Below are 17640 nucleotides of genomic sequence, written 5' to 3' on the forward strand. Positions count from 1 at the left end.
CTGCAGGCCTCAGTTAAAAAAAAAAACAACAAACCTTTATAGGTAAAAATAACTAATTTTGGTTTAAAGGCGACTGGGAATTACCTCATAGAGCACATTACGGAAAATGTTGGCAGGACTTCTCACTTTGAGGGCAATAAAGTTTAAAGTGCTTCATGGAAAAATGGCTTTTACTTAAACGGGTCTGGGCATGATGTTCTTTCCTGGAGATGGAAACAAGCGAGTCGTCCTGGGCTGCCATGAGTCCAGCTGCTCTGAAAAGGCCTTCTGTCTCTCCTCACAGATCGTTATGATGGACAGATAACAGAAGAGGATGAGAAGATGTCGTTCTTTGGTCTGGACTGTTTCAGCAAGACGGAGAGAGGTAACGCTCGGGACAGATGGAGTCTCAGTTTCCCAACGTTTGCAGAGAAATATCTTAAAATGTAATCTGTCTGTTGACTTTTCTGACGTTGGACTTCCTCTTGAGGATTAAAGTAAATTGGTTTCGGCTATTAACATAAACGTTTTACATGAAGTGCTTGACTACATTCAGCTGGCTCTTTCTCTTTGGTTGTGTTACCTGCAGACGGTTCACTTGTCATGTCAGGTTTCTGAAAAGCACTTAGAGATGGCCTGTGTTGCGAAATGTGCTATATATGTGTGTGTATGTATATATATATATATGTGTATATATATATAAATATATATATATATATATATATATATATATATATATATATATATATATATATATATATATATATATACAGTACAGATCAGTACAGATCAAAAGTTTGGATACACTTCCCCACTTGTTTGAATGAGAAGGTGTGTCCAAACTTTTGGTCTGTACTATACATAATATGTATATATGTATGTATGTATATATCTTTACATATATATATATATATATGTGTGTGTGTGTGTGTGTGTGTGTGTGTATTTATAAAGTTGCATTGAATTAAATCAAAGAATGCAAAAAAAATGGAAAAAAAAAAGAGATTTAAAAAACGGGTGTGGGAGGAAATGGGCTCAGGGAAGAGGGTCACAGGCCATGACGTGATCCTGGGTCAGCTGGACCGCGGCGTTCGTCAGAAACCCCTCCCACTGGCTGACATCAGTGAGGATTTGCAGTTCAGCTCACAATAGCCACTTTTGCACTAGTATCAGATCAGCCCGGCTCTGCTCGGCGCGGCACGGCACGTTCCACACGTGTGTTTTTCCACAGCCAGGGGAGAAGCGGGCAGGTTTGGGCGAAGCTGCTGTGACGTACTCGATTGCGCAACCGCTTTGTTCATGTCGGCGCTGATCAGAAATCAGCTGGAGCCGGGAGCGGCTGAGAGTAAAACAGCCCGTCTACATCGCTTTTTAAATTTTTTCTCGACAGCCACCAGGTTTATGAACATCTGCACCTCAGAGTTGGATCACCAAACAGACGTTTTGCGCTTTATAATAAAATTGCTGCGAGCCGCGAGTCGCCTCGCGCTGACTCCCGCTTCCTGATTCAAACGTCTGACGGCCCCGCCCCCCGACCAATCAGTGGCAAGGAGGGTGGTGACCTCAGAAATAGTCCCTGCTCAGCCCGCAAAGAACCTCACTGAAATGGTTACAGAAAAAAGTATCGACTTGGAGCGGCTCTACCCGTCTCAGCCCTAGTGCGAAAGCGCAAAATGGGGCCGTAGCGGGTAGAACCGAGGAGAAGTGAGACTAATGCAAAAGCGCCAAATGAGATGCTGCACATGGTCCTAGTCACGGTTGAGTTACTTCGTTAGTCCGGCTAAAACCGTAATTTAAAATGTTGCCTGACTGAAACTGAGCTAACTAACACACGAACGCGGTTAAACGCGGTTAAATTCGTGTAAACGCTCAACTGGGCTGAAACTGACCCGACTGCTCTGACTGCACACGTCTCTTTGCTCTGACCCGCTGGAGGAAACTGTCGCAGGGGAGACAAAACTAATTCAATTCAGCTCTATTTATACAGCGTTTATTACAATACAAGTCGTCTATAAGTTCTTTCCAGAGACATAGAACATGACGCCCATGACTATTATATAAACAATGGCAGGTAAAAACTCCCCTAGTGGAAGATTTAGTGGGAGATACTGTAAAGCTTAAGCAAAAGAAAAAACTCCCCTTTAGGAGAGAAGAACCTGGATCAGGACATGGATCATAAAGGGGGGGCCCTCCTGCCGGAGGCCACCCGGGTAGAGCAGGAAAAGAAAAGATACGAATGAGATAATCAAATGACAATTTACTCTTCTGTCAGAGGAGCAGGCCAATAAGTTTGAGTCCCTTTGAAACATCTGCTGCAGATAAAACTCCTAAAGATGATGATGTTGTCTGATGGATGCAAACTGATGACATTATTTTCTTTTTAAATCAGAGCTGGAGAGGAAGATCACGGCCAACGACCGCGAGTACAACCTGTCCTTCAAGTACGCGGTAGGTTTTAAGTCTCTTCGTCGGAGTCGTGGTCCGCCGTCTTCTCCAGATGTGACCTCTAAAACGGAGAAGGGAGCGTGCGGCGGATGCGACCCACGTATGGTTTTGACCAAGTACTCCGATACACAGAGTATTAACAGAAAAAAATAAACCTCCTTGAACCGGGAGACTGGACGTCAGCCAGACTTGAAGAGCTGCTGGACGAACGCTGCAGCCTCCTCCGGGTTCCTGTCCTCAAGGTCAAAACTCCAGCAGGCAATGCCGCTCCTGCAGGAGGCAAAACTTGAGGATTTGTTTGGGCATTAAAAAAAAAAAAAAATATGGCAGATTGATTTATTTAAAAAAACAAAACCAAACAAAGAATTGCAAACAAATCAGCTGGGTGGGGGATTCCCACTCAGGTCCTCAGGGGCCCAGCAGATGGTTCAGTTATGGCCAATGGTGCAATATTTGTAGTAATAATTGCAAATGGCATCACAAGATCAACAAAAAGAATTATCACACTACTTCATGTCATGTTTTATTTTTTTAAACTTAAAAAAAAAAGATTTTTATTTATTCATTTAAAGGGGACCTATTATGAAAAACATGTTTTTTCTTGCTTTAACATATATAAAGTGGTCTCCTCTCAGCCTGTCAACTCAGAGAAGGAGGAAAGCAACCAAATTCTGCAGTGTCTGTACAGCCGCCCGGATGAGCCGTCCAGTCTGATGTGGCTTCTACGAGCCGTTCAGATTCTGCTCCCTTTCGTTACGTAACAAAAATGCGAATGCGAATGCATAGGTTGGCCTCCGATGCGTGAAACCACGCCCACAACTCACTCCGCCGGCCGGAGCTTCCGCCATTTTTTCGTAGCGGTGTATCGCGTCATTCAGGCAGCCAATCAGCACAGTGTCTCATTATCATAGCCTCCCCGCCCACTCAGAATCCCGCATAGAGAACGAGGTTAGAGAATGGGATGCTAAAGGCATCCCTCAGAGGCTGAATTTCTAATTTATTCAGCAAAAAAAATCAAAAGCTTGTTTTTAAGACATTCAAGGCCTGTTTAAAATAGGTATTAAATGCCATAATAGGTCCCCTTTAAATTAAAAATGTTTTTTTTAAATGTTTTGCTTAATTTTTAATTTTTAATTTGATTTATTCTTATTTTTTATTTATTTATTTTTATTTTTATTGTTTTATATCCAAACCGAAATGGGAAACTATGCACAAAGAAACCCCAAAATACCACGATACTAAAGCTTAAAAGAGAAAACTTTTATCTCATTTTATTAAATAAAAAAAATGTACCTGTGAGTAATTTAAATACTTTAAGTACTCTAGTTTTCCCTCTTAATCCCATTTTTGGTCCAGACTGTCCTCCCTGCAGCCGGAGCTGGATGAGTCAGCACCATCAAGGGTGTAAACACTCCCTTCCTGGGTGTATTTAAAAGGAAAACAAGGATCCTCATCGTGGGTGGCGTTGTAAGCAAAAAGATCCAGTCCGCGATAACGTCCAAGCGGCGCTCCTCTCGCGCCCTGGAAAAGTCCCGATGACTCCCGAAGAGGAGAAGAGAGGAGGAGGAGGGGAGGAGGTGTCATTTCAAACATCAAAGACCTTAACATTTCTTTGTGGGCAGCTGAGTCCTGACAGAGTTTTCATTATCTTGTCTTGCTAGGAAATGTTGTATATAACATTGTATATATATACAGATGTATAAGGTACCACCACAAAAAGATAAGCTGTAAAAGAGGTCAAAGGTGTTTTTTTTTCTGTCGGGGAGATGCAGCGTCTTCCTCCAAGGCTGCTGACGGGGAACCCTCAGGATGATTTAGCTCAAAGCCAAATCCAGAGTTATAAACACAGGCAGGCATTTAGCCTGTCCAATCCATCGTTGGTTTTATCGTTGCTGATTAACGGAGGCAGATTTCCATAAAACAAACCGTGAAGGTTTTATGATTTCCTATGATTCAGCCTTATGAGAAACATATCCCCAGATCACCTGGTTGAGAGTTATTTTCCAGATATGTCAGGACACAACTCTCCCTTTCAGCCTGATTGACTTTTGACGGAGTCGTCTCGTATCTGAGAAGAGAATCCACAACACTGAACCGTCTCCATTTATAGACCGACGGAGGACGATGTTTCTGATTGGTCAGTCAGGGACCAATCAGAAGGCTGACCAAGGGAAAATTTGTGGCAAATTTATGAAAAACCATCTAATTTTAAGGGTTTTCACACACTTTCCCCTGCCGTTGTACACAATGTCCTTGCGCTTCAAAACATAAAGAGGAAAAGTAGTAAACTGGGCTGGTTGGAGGGAAACCGCAGTATGTGTAGGCTTGTTTTTGGTTCAGCTGCTCACCTTTTATTTCGTCCACCGTTCACCTACTCCTACTTCTGCTGTGTGAACTCTTGTCTTAGTTTATCATTTAGTATTTCTCTCCTTAAATTTATCCCCGTACAGAGTTGGCTTTAAATACCTTCCCTTTGAAACTCAAGCGCTAAACTTCAGGCCAGAAACCTTCAAGTCTCCTGGTGTAATGTTACTGTTGAAGGTGTTTTATCAAGGATTTGGTCATGTTGACATCCGGGAGGCTTTACGGTTTTAGCTGCTGGTACGGTGGCAGGAAGGCTGAATACCAATGTTGAGTCCCCAGACCTGAAGTCTGAGTCCAGACTCAAGTCCAAGAAGAGTCCAAGTCACATTTGTGTCACTGAATATCAATTTAACTGAAAGTTTAACTTGCTCTGTTTTAGCATCCGTGAGCTACACCTTTAGCTCTGCGTGGTAGCAGCAGGTTAGCAGCGCGTGTTTCTGTCCTACGACATGAACTGATGGCATGACGGGACCTGCGTCAAAAAAACATGAAGAAAATCCTCTTTCTTTTTTATTTGAAGGGTTTATTATATATTGGAATTAAAAACAACAGTTTCCAAATAATATGTTAGTAAAAATGTATATACTTTTTTTAATATATTTTATTTTTGTACTTTTAAAATTTTGCAGAAGGAACAGGAGCGTATTTTTTTGTCTTATGTTTTTACATATTTTTAAAAATAATTTTTATTTAATTTTTTATATTTTCATATGGTTATTTTTTTAAATTATGTTTCGGTGGTGCAGAGGTCTCAGAAATCAAATATGATGCGCCCACCATTCCAGGGTCAACATTTAAGTGAACGTAGATATTATGTTATGGCAGATAAAACATGATTAGATCAAATCTGAGGACGTAACACACGAGTCCAGGTCCAAGTCATCACCCCTCTAGTCCAAGTCAGGTCACAAGTCCTTCAGAATAATAAATAAAAGACAGCTAGTTGACAAGAAGAAGAAAACACAGGTTTTGCTGCAGGACTGATAAGAAAATATAGACCAAATGTTCTGGTTTCCTCTTCTGCGTTTTTAATTTCCTGTTTTGTTGTTGTGGAGGATATTTTACACAGATGAACCCACTTTCAAACCACAGACAGCAAGCGGGTTTAGAGTTTCTCAAGATTAAATCAGTACATGCTACATAAAGATTCTGTCAGCGTTGGAGCTGAATGCCATTTACACTTTAATCCTGTTCTTATTTAACGCTCATCTTTCCTTTTCTGCAGACGAACGCCATCAAGACCTCCAAGTACAACTTCTTCACTTTTCTGCCTCTGAACTTGTTTGAGCAGTTCCAGAGGATTGCGAACGCCTACTTTCTCGTGCTACTGGTGCTGCAGGTGAGGAGACGCGTGCACGACTCTCATCCACCGCTATCACACATGTAGCTGGTTCAAAGTCGTGTTTTAGCCGAAACGGTTCTGTTGAACCTTTCTGTGGTTTTCTCCACAGAAGCAAAGCATGTTGGGAAATGTCTCTCTCACATAGATTTAGTCTTCTAGTCCAACGCCGTTCTCATACTGATTCTGTCTGTTAACCAAACAGGAAATGTAGCAATCTTGTGCACGTAGAATAAAGGAAGTGTAATATCAAGTACAGGAAATTGCCTCATGATGAGCAGAAATACAGTATGTCACGTTACTTCACAGACATTGAGTAGAAGCAGAATAACTCAAACACTGAAGTCCTAGAAAGAAAGACAACCAACATCTGAATCCACCAAGTTTTTGGGCCCAAATAACAGATACACTTGTCTTGAAAAGCAACAGTCTCATGGTTGTTATTGTTGTTGTTGTTATTGTTCAGGTGATTCCTCAGATCTCCTCCCTCTCCTGGTTCACCACCGTCGTACCTCTCATCTTTGTGTTGGTAGTCACCGCTGCCAAGGATGCAACTGATGACATAGTAAGAGCATCGGAAATATGTTTTTCTTTCTTCTCACTTAAAAAACTTGACTAAAAGCTTGAGTTATCAGAATGTACAAGTTCAAACTTCATTATCCTTAATAATTTCTGAAAAAAAAGAAGAAAAAAAGGAGTGTTGGACCTGGTAGGATCCACTGAGTTAGCGAACTAACCCTCCATTCCACAACGTAGCAGAAGCGCCAGATTTTCATTGTTTCCTAACTGCCAATACCAAGAAGAAGAAGACAAAAGAATAACTACAAAGTGAGGAAAAACAAATGGGAACAACGAGATTAACGCTAAAGGGTTTGAGACAGTCGTTTATGTGAATGAGAAGAGAAGTACCCCTGAAGGTGGTGTGCAAGTACCCCTGACCCCTGTTAATGGAAACCCATCTGTTGTTTGAACCTGTTTTGCAGTAAAAAGGCAAATTATAAGCAACCATTTTAAAATTGCTAACCAATATTCGGGCAAGACATAGTCTGAAGGACATCAAAGAGACATGCAAGATGGCTTTGTACCTAAATACGAAGTTGCAGGATCTAGTTCTGCAGGCTTCGTTAGTTTTGAGTTTTGTCTGTTTGGGACATTAGTCTATTGAAATGTAAAAAGCAACGCTTTTATTTTGGTGGTGTTGATGACCTCAGAATACAGATCTGTGAAAGAGAAGTGGGGGAAAGAGGAAGCGCTTATCTTCATTCACTCAACATCTGTTGATTTTGCACATTTCAACGAGGTCGGCAGTATTTTCACGACTCGGTTACGTCGCGCACCGTCTCGTCTGAGCTGACTGACTAAGACGAGACGACAAGTACTCCGCTGGTACAAAATGTACCGAATCAGTAACAATGAGGCAGCTAAAATGGGCTGTACTGATGGTGCGTCCAAGACCTATGATAAACAACAAGCAAAATAGGTGGGGGTTATAAACGTCGTCAGGCAGAGCAAGGTCAAGGCTTTAACATGCGATGACGATGGCGCCAGTTCAGTCTCGTATCGAGATTCCTGCCCTCGTCGTCTCGCTGCTGCCACCTGGTGGACATGCACAAATTATCCTGATTATCGCTTATTTTGGACGTGAGAATCCTTTCGTTTGAATGTATGAAAGGTGGCGACCCCGACGTTCACGCCGGGGGGACAAACGAAGAAAACCACAGACATCTGATGGATCTAGTCATCACCTCCCGGTAGCTGAGAGTGAATGTGTCAACACTGATCCATATCTGTTAACTGGTAACTTAGATATGAATATCATCCTTGCTGTTGCTGCAATAGTGGTTGTTTTTTCTCTTTCCGTTATCTCACCTTTGCAAGTTGCTCTTCGGCAGCGAGAAAAGTGGGTCAGGACGTACCGAACCGATCGCAGTGGTCCGGTACCAGCCTAGTGTCCAAGACCCACCACTCAAACAGAATCGTTGATAATTTACTGCAAAAGTGACAGAATCCAACAGAATCATGCTAAAAAAATTGTTAGTTCAAGATTTTAAGACATTACTCTCTTATTAATCAACATTTAATTGCACTTTGCCCTCTGTTCTTTATTTCCATTGTTATAAAAAGTTTACTTGTTTCCTTGTGCGGTTGCTTCATCAGACCGACTTATGAAATGTTGGGATGTAGTTCTCCTTTTCTCCCGAATTACGATGTAATTCAGGCGTTTGGACCGATTGAAGCAACATCGTTCCCTCCTCACTGACTCAGACCGATAACACGAGTGACCTGCACACAAGTTCAACGGGAAGCTGCGTTTCTCCCTTGACTGGCAAAAGTATTCGTTGGTTTACAGGAATGAAAACAGAAGCAAAGCGCCTCTGTAACAATGAGAGGAAAATAACTGGACTTGACGCTCCGCTGTCAGGAGGAAGTGGTCAGCGCGGCGGGTTCAACGTTATCAGCAGGAGGAGGAACAGGAGTCGTCCTGCGTCTGTTGTTGAGCTCGGTCCGGTCGCGCCTGATTTAATCTGAGCACGCCAGGTAGCCAGACACTCAGGAGACGACCTCCAACAAACGCCGCGGTGACTACGGTCTGTGTTGGAGAAGAATAGCTCATCAGATTACCTCCTAATGAATCCTGAAGAACTGAAGTGAAAAATAAATGTGGTGTTACGACGAAGAGAAGATCAGATTGCAAAGTTTAACCGTAGAGCTGTGCATGAATGAAAGCAGCTCGTCCTTCATCTTATCCTCTCCGTGACTTTGGTTTATGGAGGACTTTGTAGTCGAATCAGTGACTTCAATAAGGCTACAAGTAAACTAGCTTTCGTCAATGAAAGTTATGACTAAATATCGTCGTCAACGTACCTTTATCACCTGAGGAAAACGTGACGAGACGCAACGAAAATGCTGGTCATTGAACGATAACGATAATTAAATATATAATTTAATATCATAGACGGATAAAAACAAGACTAAAATAAAAACTAAAATAAAATAAATAAAAAAGCTAAAATGTGTCTTAATTTTCGTTGACCAAAACGAGACGAAATGTTCTAACAAAGACCCTTAATGTCCATGTTTTAAGTAGTTTCCTCTGGTTTAGTTCTGCTGCTGGGTGACGTCACGTCCTCAATCCCAGTCGCGGGGAATCAGATCCAGAAGATGCAGCTGCAGGTTAGAGGCTGATGCCGTTAACGCAGAGCTCTAGGTTCACGTCAATTAAAAACTAAGTTAAATTAATGTATTCTTGAGTCTATAAGGTAACAATAATATAATAATACGATGACCTTATTTGAATTGTAAAATGGGTTTAGCTAAATACAATCTTCGACTAAAACAAGACTAAAATGCTCAGACTTTTAGTCAACTGAAAACTAAAATTGAAACAGGCTGCCAAAAACAACACTAGCTACGCGTCCAAATCATGGACGAGTCCAAGTCGTGACCAGGTATCTCCACCTGCTGCAAGTAGCGTTTTTCTCACCGTAAAGTTATGGGTTAAATACAGTATTGTTTGGAAATTACATCACAAACCTTTTCCCGAGCGATCTCTGAGACCATTGCTTACAGTATGTCTTTCCCCCTTGGCATTGTGTATGCTCCAAAAAGCAGCAAACTGAACGAAACGCCTGCTTTCATAGAAATTAACTTCTCTCTCTCCATGGAAACAGGAACGATGTATTTAGGTTTTTTCTCAACATTTTGGCTCAAATATTTGGTCTAATCAATAATAGCGTGGTGTAATGTGTCATGTAGTTTTGAATCTGAGGTTGTTTGAATTATCTTGAGCTGGACTACAGACTAATGTAATCAGTTGTGCCGTTTCAGCCTCAGAGGACGACCTTGAAAACCTCCCAGAATTCATTGGAGGGTGTTGTTTTGACTTGTTAATAAGTTATTTGAAACCAAATAGAATCTTTTTTTCTGGGTTTCAGACACAAGAAGATAAAGTTGAGTATTAACTTTACCGCTTTAATGCATTTATTCCTGCATGTTCTCTGCAGCTGCTCGGCTGAGTCGCAGAAGCGAGCTTCTGTTCTCTCGTCTAATTAAATTATTTGTTAAGATGAAAGAAGAAATGGGTGTGTTGAAGCACAAGATTCCTCCACGACTCGGGGTGTTTGGAAATTTGAACGCAATAAAAAAGAGAGTAAACTATAGTTGTAAATAGCCGTTTGCAGAAATAAAAGGATCAGAAACCAGAGAGTGAGTTTGGGATTTGTAAAGACGGAGCAGTTCGTCAGCGGTTGAAGTGATCCCCTGTTCTGTTAACAGAAACATGCTTCCTCCAATTTTTTCCAAACCTTTAACTTAATCAGTGCAGAAATTGAGTTTCTTGTTCCTCATTCTGACTCAGTGCTTTTACTATTTGTGTTTTTTTTCTCTCTCTTTCAGAATCGCCACAGAAGCGACAATCACGTAAACAACCGAAAGGTCCAAGTACTTATCGACAGAAAGTGAGTTTTTACCTGGAAACGTGTTGTTTTTAGTCCATTAAATTATGGGAAATGAACACACGTTTGTTCTTTTAAAATTTCAGGAAATTTCTGCATTGTTTTGTTAAACTGTTCTTCAGATGTGGGTGTTCCTCAGGGAAGCCTCCTGGGTGCCCTTTAGATTTATTATATAGGCACTTCACACAAACCCTAAAGACCACATAAGTGGCTTATTGTAGCTCTAATGATCATGTCCATGTCCAAATCAAGCGTACTGCACATATTTGAGATAGTAGACATCAGGTCAACAGGATAGAAAACAAGTGAACTCACTTGCAGCTGCTTCCTGTAGCTCAAGTAAACAGGGATTTTTTAATAGAAACGGTCAAAACTATTTGAAATAATTTGTTTTTAAACTAAAACATTTAACAGCATAAACCATTCCCTGTGTAGCCGTGTCAGAACGTGTCTCCGTATTTCCAGTATTTTAACAGCGTACTAAGTATGTAGACCGGTCACATGACCTGTCCAAAAACACCAGCTGAGTAAGTCGTCTGCTCTCGTGGAACGTACTGTAAACTCTCCAGGAAGTGACCTCAGTGTCAACAACTGTCTGGTCTGCTGCGATGGTGAGAGACGAGGAGAGGAAGGGGCATAGCATTTAGGGGGGCGCACGAGACAGAGACTAATATTTGCATGTATGTTGCTTCCTGCCGGCTTCCTGCCGGCTCCTGGACAGTTTGGGAAGCAGCTGCAGGACGGTCGGAGGAGATGTTTACTTCCTGTTGACATGCTTTGTATATGTCAATTCGGTGCTGGTGGACCTGAAAACCAGTTGTGTTGATTTATCGTTCGGTTTATTTAGCAAGATACTTTCTTATTTTTTAAAGTTGTGTCGTAACTTTAGAAGAAAAAATAAATCAGACTGTCTAAAGAAAACTCAAACCGTCCAAGACGTCACCCGAGAAATGTGGGCGACGGCATCACGGCAGGAGCTGGCTGGATGTGGAACATCCTCTTTCATTTTGATGCTTTTTGACTCCCAGATCAGTTCTTCATTCAGTTTTTCCTCCATTAAAACCCTTTTCATTGATTATTTAACTATTTACTTTGTTGAAAGTGACTTTCACAGTATTTATTTTTCCTCGCCACTTTTACTAATATTAAGTAATATTAAAGATTGATTTCACTAGAAATAAAACAGCTCTGATGTACTCGGCAACTTGAAAATGTGTCTAATTCAAAGAAAAAACTTTACTTATCTTTATTATCTTCTTTGCCAAGATTTCTGTTTATTATCAAAGTTTTAATACATTTTTTACCCGTAAGCCAAAAATATTTGAACTTTTGCTGAAAAATCAAGATTTGACATTTTTGAACATAAAGAAGATAAACAACAACGAGCATCAAATCTAAGCTCTCGCCCCTCCGCCGTCCTGCAGACACAACCAGATACCAGATAATAAAACCCATAAGATATAAAATTAACCTGCCGACACAGATCCTTGAGATCATAAATCTAGAACCGAACCGGCAGCCAAACTCCTGCAGGACTTTAACATCTGACGGTGCTCATGGGAACTGGAAACCGTCCAAAACGTTGCTCTTACCGGCCTCTCTGCTGTCCTCAGGCTGCGGAGCGAGAAATGGATGAACGTCCAGGTCGGCGACGTCATCAAGCTGGAGAACAACCAGTTTGTGACGGTGAGTAGCGCCGACTCCGAGCTCCGCACGCCGTAACCGTGATGTCATTCCGACACTACGCTGACTCTTGTGCTGGTTTCAGGCCGACCTCCTGCTGCTCTCCAGCAGCGAACCGCTCAACCTGGTTTACGTCGAGACGGCGGAGCTGGACGGGTCAGTGGGAGCTTCGCCGCTCAAAACACAAAACATCCAAATGTTTAAAGTTCCAACAGTCCAACAAGATAAGTTTCACCGCCGCTGCTCTTCTCCCGCTGTCTTCCTCAGAGAGACGAACCTGAAGGTGAAACAAGCTCTGCCGGTGACGGGAGACCTGGGAGATGACGTTGAGAAGCTGGCCGACTTCAACGGTGAGAAGTTCATCCACAGTCATTCCTCCTGTCTTTATAAAACCGGAGGACAAATAGTATAGAAGCTCAAACCGCTTTTAGCAGAAATGACGTCAAACGAAGACTTCCAGACGCTCTGGATCAGACCTGCTTCATCACCCAACTTTTACTCAGTTTTAGCCACAAATATGGGCTAGTGGTCCAGAAAGTCCAGACCATGGTGCTTCCTCTGCCATGCTTCACCACCGGACAGCTTTGCCCTCTTTGTTCTCAAACTTTGCTTCATCACTTGACAATGCATTTACCTGGTAGGGTTGCCTGGGGGGTCTTTGGCAGGCCTGAGGGACCCAGCTGGGTTTGTTTGGGGGGGCGTCGTCCTTTGGCTTCCTTTAGCATTCTTTGGCATCCTTTAGCCGTTGCTGGCCGGTTCTTCTTTACCTCACCGAGGGTTCTGTGTTGTCTCAACATTCAGAGGAGCCACAGGACGAAACCATCTCCATTTATAGCCCGTTGGTCTGTCGGTGGACTCGTGGAGGCTTAAGCACTTGGAGATGACTTCGTACTGCTTTCAGGTCCCGTGAAGACTGACTGCTTTTCATCGTACGTCTTCAGAGGTGTCCTCCCTCCCTGCGAGACCTGGTTCATGTCACCAGAGTAATAATAATAATAATAATAATGACTTGGATTTATATAGCGCCCTTCAAGGCACCCAGAGCGCTTTACAGAGATCATTATTCATCCATACACATTCTCTCTGGTGGTGGTAAGCTACGTTTGTAGCCACAGCTGCCCTGGGGCAGACTGACGGAAGCGTGGCTGCCATATCGCGCCTAACGGCCCCTCCGACCACCACCAAACATTCATACACATTCAAACACATTCGCAAATTTTAGTCTAGTCTTTGGGTCAAGCTATCATTTTAGTCTCGTTTTCGTCAAAGATTGTATTTAGCCAAACCCATTTTACAATTCAAACAAGGTTATCTTATTATTATATTATTGTTACCTTATAGACTCAAGAATACATCCATTCCAGATACAGAAGACTCTAATTTGAGTTTACAACATATTTATTTTTCCGCATTTCTCCCCGTCTTTTTCTTTTTCGACAACACATTGGATTTTCTTTTCCACGTCTATGTAGGAAAGTGTATCCAAAGATGGTCTCTTCTTCTTCTCCCAGCCCCAGAGAAGATCCCCGAGTGGCCGGCCATCGGCCCCTTTCTCTATTTAACTTTGTTTTTAATTGACGTGAACCTAGAGCTCTGCGTTAACGGCATCAGCCTCTAACCTGCAGCTGCATCTTCTGGATCTGATTCCCCGCTGCCGCGACTGGGATTGAGGACGTGACGTCACCCAGCAGCAGAACTAAACCAGAGGAAAATACTGAAAACATGGAGATTAAGGATCTTTGTTAGAACATTTTGTCTCGTCTCGTGTTGGTCAACGAAAATGAAGACATTTATATTATACATTATATATTTCATTATAGTTATCAACACATGACCAGCATTTTTGTTGCATCTCGTTTTCCTCAGGTGATAATGGTTCGTTGATGACGATAGTCATAATTTTTGTTGACGAAAGCAACTTTACAGTCGACTCCTGTACTCGGGTCAAACGCTGCACTCCAGTCTCCAACCTGTCGCGTCTGCCCTCCAGGTCACGTGCTCTGCGAGCCTCCCAACAACCGGCTGGACCGCTTCAAGGGGACGCTGACGCACGGCGGCCAGAAGCACCCTCTGGACAACGAGAAGGTCCTGCTGCGCGGCTGCACGCTCAGGAACACCGAGTGGTGCTTCGGACTGGTGCTGTTCGCAGGTCAGCGGCGCCGCGTCTCGCTGGAGGCCAGAGCGTCTGGGGCAAGTGGAGGAAAGACGTCATCTCAAGGTCTCCCCTCGTTTCTGTTTCAGGTCCGGAGACGAAGCTGATGCAGAACTGCGGGAAGAGCACGTTCAAGAGGACCAGCATCGACCGCCTGATGAACGTCTTAGTCCTCTGTGTGAGACCTCGCCGCCATCTTTTACGACCACGCTGAAATTACACTATTTAACCACGTGTGTGTAGTTTAGCAACATAGCTGCAGTCCTAGAAGAGTATAAGACTGTGGCGACTGGTCAGTAGAGGGCGCCCCCCCCATCAAATTAAGAGAAGAAAAATTAAAAATAAAAATAAAATAAAAAACATGCTGTAAGATGCAAATTATTATTAAAAGAAGGTGTTATTTAAGTCTGTGGGTGACTGTCAATAGTAATTAAATGTAGTTTAAATATTTATTTGGTTCCAAAATGTTTTCTATTTTATTTTATTTACTTCTGGAAGTAAGGGGCGCCAGTCAAACAGAATCCAGTGTAAACTCTCCAACATTTGATAAGCACATGACCTGAGGATCTCTTTTAATTGGTTTGAATTAGATTCGTAAGGGGACGCAGTCGTGTGCGTCCCAGAAACTCAGTTATCAGCAACGAATCCGCGATCAGTATCTTTTTTTTTTTTCATCTGTGATTGGACAATTCGTTCCCCGCCTTTTTTAGAAAATCAAACGGAACTACACAAACCGGTTAAAAAACACTTGCTTTTGAAATAACATTTGTTAATTAAATATCTGAAAGAAAGGAACGTTATCTTTTCAAATAATATACATTTTAGAGAGAACAATAGAATTGTTCATGTTTTTCTTATTATTAATAACAATAATAATAATAATAATAACTAATAATACATTTTAGTTATAACGCACTTTATATTTGATAATCTCAAAGTGCTACAGAGCAGAAAAATAAAACATGAACTTTTTTTTAAAATATGTTTAAAAACAGAGCATATAAATGATATATTTTCAGGTCGAAATGCCAGACAGAACAATGGAAATGTTAATGTTTTTCTTCTCTCTAATGTGTTAAATAAACTTAACCCCAAACCAGGAAGAAATAAACAAGACAAAATATCAGTGGATTTGTTGAAATGATAAACCCCTACTTTATGTTCAGTTTTCTTTTTCCACTGCAGCAAAACTGAACTGCTTCACTAAAACTTATCACCAATAAGCCATTGTTGGATGGTTACATTTTTCAAAATTAAAGGACCAAAATATTGTTTTCTACCTTTCTTTCTTCCCCATTGTACCAAGCTTGTTCCTAACTGTGACTTCTGTGTACCGTTACACCCTGATGTATGCCAAGGTCAATTGCGCCCCCCCCAAATCTTTTAGCACCAGCCGCCACTGGTATAAGGCATCACAAGATGTCTGTTTTCACCTGATCTGGTTTCTCTGAGGTTCTGGGCCGTAAGGCCCGGCCCTGCTTGTTTTGACCGGGTCAGGGTTTGCTGCTTGCGATGGCGTGGGAGCGGAACAAGAAGCGTTTCACAAGAGCACATTTCTGAAGTGATTGAGTGCGGCTGCTCGGGCGATTTTGCAAGAGTTGAGTGATGAATCCCGCCTCGTTGTGCTCTTCCTGCAGATCTTTGGTTTCCTGGCCTTCATGTGCACGATCCTGGCGATAGGAAACTATATCTGGGAGCTGAACGAGGGCTCCGAGTTCACCGTCTTCCTGCCAAGAGAAGACGGCAACGACTCCGGCTTCTCCGCCTTCCTCACCTTCTGGTCCTACGTCATCATCCTCAACACCGTGGTGCCCATCTCTCTCTACGTCAGGTGCGTTAGAGGCCGTTGGTCGTTGATAAACTGCGATGTCCAGAGTCGACATGGAGTGTCTCTTTAACAGCGTGGAGGTCATCCGGCTGGGGAACAGCTACTACATCAACTGGGACAGGAAGATGTACTACGCTCACAACGACACGCCCGCCGAGGCGCGCACCACCACGCTGAACGAGGAGCTCGGCCAGATCAAGTACGTCTTCAGCGACAAGACGGGAACGCTCACCCAGAACATCATGATCTTCAACCGGTGCTCCATCAACGGCAAATCCTACGGTGAGACCCGGCGTGCCGCCCTGCAGCCTTCAGACGAAGCCACGCCCACAACTGGGGGCCATTTGCTGGCACCTGTTTCATTCAGATCTGAATGGATGTAAAAGCATCAGACAGGAACGCGGTGCATGGAGTGCTGCTTGGGTATTTGCAAAAATAGTATCCCTCAGGTGCTCTTCAGTCGGGGAGATCCATAAATTGTTGTAGACAGTGAACTGAGGCACTCATGAGGGTAAGATTAATAAGATGCCTTTATTGTTGCATGGCTAATCTATTAAAAGCGTGTCTACGCGTTTCAGCCAAACTGGCCTTCGTCAGGACAGAAGTGAAATGTTTGTCAGACAGCTCAATTCACAGTTAAATAGGTAATTTCAAACAGCTGCTCAGTCTGAGCAGGTAGGTGGTCACATGACCTGAACAGCAAGACCTGCCAATGATGTAAAAGATGTAAAAGCATTTCTAAAGTCTTTCATCTTTAATTTTTTATCGTTTTACAGTAAACGTTTTATTTGTGCGTTTGACTAAACTCTCGTCATAATTTTCCATTTCTGCAGGAGAAGTTTATGACAACACAGGACAGATTGCTGAGGTGAGTTTATGGGAATTCAGAGCTTTTATGATAAAATAGCCCCCAAAAAAGTTTATGTTGATCAGATAGTTAACAAAACTCATCCGGGGATTATTATCTGCAAATTATAGTTAAATGCAGTATTTGCGCTGTGAGAAACTCAAACGTTGTCCTTTGTGCATGTATTAAAGTCGAAGCACTCGTCCTCTGGCATTTCTTCCTCCCGTCCAACCCTCCCTCTCTCTCCTTTGCTCGCCCCGCAGCATAAAGACACGGTGGACTTCTCCTTCAACCCGCTGGCCGACCCACGCTTCGTCTTCCACGACCACGCCCTGGTGGAGGCGGTGAAGCTGGAGAACGCAGAGGTCCACGCCTTCTTCCGACTGCTGTCGCTCTGCCACACCGTCATGGCTGAGGAGAAGACGGAGGGTGAGGAGGCGTCACGTTCCACCGCCGAGCGAGACGAGGACTCTTGTGTTTTCTTTGTTACCTAAAAGTAAATTCTCCCTGTTATGCCTCCTCCTGCACCCTCCTCCATCCTCCTGCATC

The 17640-nt window shown here is 42.8% G+C and overlaps 1 protein-coding gene across 1 annotated transcript in view; it reads left to right on the forward strand.

The window, feature by feature from the left end:
• Nucleotides 1–17640, forward strand: part of LOC133451502 (probable phospholipid-transporting ATPase IM) — a 49119-nt gene that overhangs the window by 13194 nt on the left and 18285 nt on the right. The window contains exons 2-15 of the mRNA XM_061730616.1: nt 284–364; nt 2369–2427; nt 6014–6127; nt 6594–6692; nt 10523–10584; nt 12195–12267; nt 12350–12420; nt 12532–12614; nt 14255–14413; nt 14506–14594; nt 16054–16247; nt 16318–16526; nt 17078–17112; nt 17355–17520. Coding sequence (XP_061586600.1) covers nt 322–364; nt 2369–2427; nt 6014–6127; nt 6594–6692; nt 10523–10584; nt 12195–12267; nt 12350–12420; nt 12532–12614; nt 14255–14413; nt 14506–14594; nt 16054–16247; nt 16318–16526; nt 17078–17112; nt 17355–17520 — 1456 coding nt within the window. The 5' untranslated portion in view covers nt 284–321. The remainder of the gene's footprint in view (nt 1–283; nt 365–2368; nt 2428–6013; nt 6128–6593; nt 6693–10522; nt 10585–12194; nt 12268–12349; nt 12421–12531; nt 12615–14254; nt 14414–14505; nt 14595–16053; nt 16248–16317; nt 16527–17077; nt 17113–17354; nt 17521–17640) is intronic.

This window comes from Cololabis saira, chromosome 9 (assembly GCF_033807715.1).
Source record: "Cololabis saira isolate AMF1-May2022 chromosome 9, fColSai1.1, whole genome shotgun sequence".
Lineage (NCBI taxonomy): Eukaryota > Metazoa > Chordata > Actinopteri > Beloniformes > Belonidae > Cololabis > Cololabis saira.